A 6,049-nucleotide genomic window follows, 5' to 3' on the forward strand; every position below is an offset into this window, starting at 1 on the left:
AGTGCCTGGTGGCATTAATCAAATTAATCGACAAGTGCCAAAAAAATTGATTATTGTTTTTCTGACAATTAATCGCACACGATACAATTATGCCCAACCCTAGTTCTTATTACAGCTCCCTATGAGTTTGGTGATGGATGATAAACAAAGTCAGTTTGATCTTGTGTTGATTGATCTGAACCTTTTTTCTTGATTGTAACGTTTCAAACGGATCATGTCCTTTAAGGATTCGTGGGCTTTTTCTTTGCAGCAGAAACTGTGTCGCTCTTCCAGTGAGGAGAGGGCAGCCCATGATTTTCTGGGCTGTAATGATGACTCCCTGGAGGGCTTTCCTCTGAGCCACTGTGCAGCTGAGATGGCACACAGTGATGCATGCAGTGTGTTAAGATGCTCTCTATGGAGCAGTCTGTGAGCACTCTCAGGAAGTTCAGTTTCTGCTGGGCCTTTTTCAAGCTCCAGCTCAGATTCCCCTCACTTTGGATTCCCAGGAAACGGTCGTCGGCTTCTTTCCACACAGTCTCTGTTACAGTCAGGGGCAAGGTGTATTTTTCCTGAAGTCAAAAATCAGCTCCTGAGTCTTTGAGGTGTTGAGGAGTACAAGTTTTGAAAACATCATTTCTCCATCCTTTTTTGGCATTTTTAAGAGGAAAACATTTGAATAACTTTTGTGTGTGTGTGTGTGCACTTTGAACAGACTGCAGTGTTCTTTTAGACCATATTGCCACTATGTCCCCGGCCAAGATGTTTGCTTCAATGAAGGAGAGAGAGAACAAAATGGAGAGACAAGAAGTTCACAGAAGCAGCAGGAGGGAACTCTTTGATGCAGGTGAGAGTACGTTTACTAAAAAAAAAGGCAGACATTTTGGCTTGTTGAACAGCAATAAATCTTTTCTTTTTTGTGTGTGCGTGTGTGTGTGTAGAGAGCTTGCATGAGTCCACAGACACTCCTGTCCCTATGRCTCACAGTTTAGATGAAACAGAGGACACGACTTTAAAAACCACTGCTGACACAACAGGAGTGGTTAACAGAGCCACAGAGGACTCGTGCGACACGCCGTCAGACGCAGACGGCTCTGAGGACACTCTGATCCCTGCTGCTGCACAACCCATTCTGCTGGAAGACTCACTTGTGCTCAACTCGCCCCAAATCTTAATACCTGAGAAAGGCAAGGTCGCGTTCAAACGCAGCCACTGGCCCCGGCAGAAAAAGTTCCCAGTTGTGAGTAGAAGCAGATAAACAACAATAAGCTGTTTTGTTTTGTCTCGTCTCAAACAAAAAAAAGGCATCTTTCAAGGTTTATTCTATTTTACTTCACTTCCTTTATTAAACGGTTATAACAAATAAGAGCTAATTTTCATGAAAATTCACCAGTTTGTGAACCAAAACAGGATTTGCAGACACATTTAGGAATGTAAATTTGGTAGATTATTTCTTTGTAACAATGCTTCTTGGCAACAAATCTAACGCTGTTGGAAAGTCTGTCGATTTCTCTTTTAAATGGCGCCACATTTGTAAGGAACATGCATTTGTGAGACGAGCTGTGGCGCTGAGTGTGGGTTGCGCACATGAAAAAGTTGCCAAATCTTCTCTGCCACACAGCTTATTTTTCTGTTATTGGCATTTGTTTCGAGCTTTTGGTACCCCCAAGTGCTGCCGATAACACGATTTATCGTCAAGAAGCAGGGCTGCACGATATCACCTGCAGTAACAGCGTTTAATATTGCGATAAATGAAAAGAAGACTAAAATATACAGTGTCATCATTTCAATTACAACATGACAGAGTGATTATGATTTGATTTATTATCTCTGGTCCATTTTGCTTATCAGACTGACGCTGACAGAACACATGAATTCAAACATTAAAACCAACCATTTATTGCAATTTTTGCTTTTTTTTTTTGCAATGTGCCTATTGCATGGTTGATAGCACAATGACAATAAATTTGCAATATATTGTGCAGCCCTATCAAGAAGCATTGTTACAACAAAGAAATAATCTACCAAACACAAATTTCCATACATTTGGTGCTATTATTTAGCTGTGCTTGTTTGCAGGAGAGAGTGATTCATCTTAAAAAGTGGTTCTTGAGAAGAAATCAGAACGGCCTGTTTGTGGATGGAATCCATGGGTAAACCTTTAAAGTATTCTGTGTATCTTGTTTAACTTAATGATTCTTTTCAGAAACATCAGGTTTTGTGTATCTGTGTCTAAACTCTGGGATTTATTTACTGGTCTTTCTGTTCCAGGGAGGACAACGTACCGTGGAACAGTAACATCATTGTGGAGAGAGTTTCCAGTAAGGCGGTGAAAACCGTCTCCGGCAGGGTTTACATCTTAGTTGGGAAGATGAAGATAAATCGCACCTCTGGTAGGGATGTTCATGTGTTCAAACAGAGACGTTAACGGGGCATCGGTGCAAATCTGCTACGATAAACATGCTAACAACATTCTTTCATCTCACTGCTCAGATTTCCCAAAGAGTTTTTTGAAAAGGTTTATTTCTGGTTTCCCTCCAAACTGGAACACTCTGTACGAGGAGTTTCTGTCAAAGTTAAAACAGTAAGAGTATCCCACCCCTCGTACTTTCATAGAACGCCCTTGCCTCGGTGGTGATTTTATTCATTTAGAGGACTGTMTTTGCGTGTTTTCCAGGGCTGACGCACCGAATAGTAACAAAGTGAAAGCCGAGGCCTCCGTCAACCAGTCTGWAAAGAGAGTGACGCCAAAACCTTCAAACACACGTAAGTGCAAAACAAACTACAGAAATTACTTCATGCTGAAAACTTAAGCTGTAAACTGCTGAAAGTGTGCTGAAAATATTTAATAGCAAAAGTGTTAATGTGAGTTCAATTTGAAAAGCTGTGATGCAAAAAAAGCCTAACTTTGCAGAAAAACAGTAAAAAGGAGCACAAATCTAGTTGAAAACAACAAAAAACAGCTAAAAGCTARGCACTAAAATAGTTGAAAATAGCTGAAAACATCTGGAAGAAGCATAAGTAGCTCAAATTAATTGAAAAAAGCACAAGGAGTTTAAAAAGCAGAAGAATAGCAGGAAGAAGCAGATCTACAGTTAAAACAGCAAACAAAGCTAAAATTAGCATGGGCATACTTTTAGCTAAAATAGCAGCCACAAGTTGAAATTAGCACCTAGATAGTGACAGTGCTGTAAAAAAGTGGCAATTCTTAGGAAAATAGCTAAAACAGCCAAAAGGTTCAGTAAAACAGCAAAAAAAAAAAATAGCTGGAAATTATTTAATTAGCATAAGGAAGCATAACGAACACAAGTTTGCTGAACCTAGCTGAAAAAAGTTGTAATAGCTACAAAAATTGTGTATTTATCTTAGAAAAGCTAACTTTAGCTAACAGCAGCTAAACATTAGCTGAAATTAGCATTTGAGCATAAATAGCACAAAGTAGCAGAAAAAGGCACAAAAAAGTAGTAAAAAGCAGAAGAATAGCGGAAAGAAGCAACATTTTAACTTAAATAGCTGAAAAAAGCTACAATTTACAAAAAAGTAGCTAAAATTAGCACAATAAAGTGAAACAGAGCMTAAAAAGAACAAAATGTGTAAGGTTCTTTAAAGATTTAGATTTAGAATATTTTAAGGATGTTGAAAATGGCTCCATTTATTTTCAATGGCAAAAAAGTGGCTAAAAAAGGCAAAATAGCTAAAGAAGTATAAATAGCTAAAATACCAAAAGTCATAGCACCGCTCACATGAATGAGCTAAATGTTTTGATATATGAGTTGTTGAAATAGCACAAAAATTGTGGAACGAGTTACATACCGAAAAACGTACGGAAGAAAAAATGATCTCAATGGTGTGAATGCTGTGAAGCATTCATTCACATGCTGCCGTCTTTTATTCACTTCCTGCTCTTCTCCAGCTGCTTCCTGCTCTTTCACCGCCGCCTCCTCCTCTTCCGCACAAGTGACTCGAAGTGGCCGACTGATCAAACCGCCTCTGGAGTTTTGGAAAGGCGGGAGAGTCCTCCTCGATGCACAAATGAACGTTACCATCCATGAATGTTACAACAGCGGTACTGTTGTAAGCCCACAAAGCTGCCACCTCTTCAAATATAACGAGCGGTTGCTCTGACTGAACAAAGATATTAAACGCTTTCATTTTTCCTCACAGGAGGTGTCTACGATAAAATCTCAGAGGTCGTCAAAGGAGCCGGTCCGACCCAGCAGTGGAGGTAAAGCTTTAGAGAGAAGAGTAGTTCTTGACGTCAAGGTAAGCCAAGAGTTTCACGACAGACTTCTTTCGTTGATCCCAGGTTTGAAGCAGAGCGAATCCACCAAAGATGATGAGGAATCAGCACCAGTGAGGAAGGTTAGAACTTTGCGGAATCGGAACACGGCCAAGAAGCCTCCTAATTTATCTGAATCCACCTGCGAGGGGTTTAAGGTGCCCGAACTGTGCTTTGGTCAGACAACACGGTCCAGTCAAAGGCTCCTACGGAAGACGGAGGAAAAAAGAACTTATGTCGTTTCAGAAAATCAAACTGAATCTGAAAAGACTTCAACACGGAGTTCTGCAAACCAGATAAACAGCACCGGGAGGCCGTTGAGAAGTAGGCGGGCCGTCACAAGCAGTCCTGAATCTCCTCCTGATGCAGATCAAACATCGAACCATTTGTCAACCGATGATGATGAGTTTCCTATCAGGAGAAAACAAGGCGTGAACAGTAGGAAAGGCATGAAGGTTTCTAACACATCCCAGCCGGATCGCGGGTCTTCGTCAAGTCAGCCATCAGAGTCTTTTAAGGAGAGCAGGAAGGGACTGAGAGCGGGAGGTGGCAGAACAAAGCTGCGTGACGAAGAACCAAAACACAGGGAGCGCAGACAAACCAAACCATCCCCACAGCTCAACAAGAGACGCCTCGCAAAGAAGAGCAGCGCCGTCGTTCTGGAAGAGGACGATGAATGGACCGAGGAGGAGCTCCTGAAGCTGGAAGAGTAAGTTTATCTTAAAGGATGAAAAATGAAAAGATAAATGAAAACTTAGATTAACAACAGATGATGTGTTTTATTGATGTAACAAGAACGGAGTCCACCACTTTCTCTGTTTACCTTGTTTGTGTTTGAACCACAGCCATAAATAGCTATCGTCATGTTTTTTTTTTTTTTTTTTTTTTTTTTTTTTTTTTTCAGGGCTGTGTCCTACTATCAAAAACACGTAACGGGCTACTGGACAAAGGTAGCACTGATGGTAGGAACACGATCAGCAGAAGAGTGCCACAGGCAGCACACATCACAGGGGACATCTCAGAGTCCGAAAAGAACGGAGAAACACGCAAAGAAAAAGGTGGAAGCATCAAAACCTCCTGGTAAATAAAAACAAGTTGCTGTTTGATACTGAAGGCGACACCACACAAATCTGATACATCTTTATCTGTGTTGCATTACATTATACAAGTCGAAATGAGGGGTGTCCCAATACCAGTTTTTGTCAAACTGAGTATGAGTACTTGAGTTTGGGTTAGGGCTGGGCGATATGGCCTAAAATCAATATCACGATATATTGACCAGTTCACCTCGATAATTAGATAAATGCACAATAACTCTTACCACCCACCACCACACACAAGTTCACAGTATAGAATAGTCATAATACTATACACTGTGTCCATGTTCTTAGTCAAAGTACACAGTTTAGATTTTGAACAGCTTTTCTGTAGTTTATCTTTGTCATTTTAGTGTTCTTAATATATTTAATAAAAAACATTTTTGGCAAGACATGAGTCAGATATAGTCATACAAATATTTAACCATCTTCTTCATAAATTTTCAGTGCAAACACATTATGTATTATACTTTTATTTAAAAAAAACGTACCAAATATGTATTTTGCAATGCACAAAATAACTTACATTCATCTTTTCATTTGTTAGACTGACTTGATTTCTCTATTAAAATAACTGTTTCTTTCAAAAAGTTTATATTATTTAGAGAACTCATGCAATCATTTATTATGTTTACCATATATTATATTTGACCATTTATTGAATCACAAAGCAGTTCAGTCACAGTATGGTTAT

At 39.7% G+C, this 6,049-nt stretch overlaps 1 protein-coding gene across 1 annotated transcript in view; it reads left to right on the forward strand.

Moving 5' to 3' along the window:
- Positions 1–6,049, forward strand: part of mis18bp1 (MIS18 binding protein 1) — a 10,309-nt gene that overhangs the window by 2,059 nt on the left and 2,201 nt on the right. Inside the window, exons 2-11 of the mRNA XM_014013934.1 lie at positions 695–826; positions 921–1,219; positions 2,059–2,132; positions 2,251–2,372; positions 2,473–2,563; positions 2,657–2,745; positions 3,893–4,053; positions 4,144–4,204; positions 4,286–4,967; positions 5,163–5,338. Of these exons, the coding sequence (XP_013869388.1) occupies positions 695–826; positions 921–1,219; positions 2,059–2,132; positions 2,251–2,372; positions 2,473–2,563; positions 2,657–2,745; positions 3,893–4,053; positions 4,144–4,204; positions 4,286–4,967; positions 5,163–5,338 (1,887 nt within the window). The remainder of the gene's footprint in view (positions 1–694; positions 827–920; positions 1,220–2,058; positions 2,133–2,250; positions 2,373–2,472; positions 2,564–2,656; positions 2,746–3,892; positions 4,054–4,143; positions 4,205–4,285; positions 4,968–5,162; positions 5,339–6,049) is intronic.

The sequence above is a fragment of the Austrofundulus limnaeus genome, unplaced genomic scaffold (genome assembly GCF_001266775.1).
Source record: "Austrofundulus limnaeus strain Quisiro unplaced genomic scaffold, Austrofundulus_limnaeus-1.0 Scaffold2, whole genome shotgun sequence".
NCBI classification, from domain to species: Eukaryota; Metazoa; Chordata; class Actinopteri; order Cyprinodontiformes; family Rivulidae; genus Austrofundulus; species Austrofundulus limnaeus.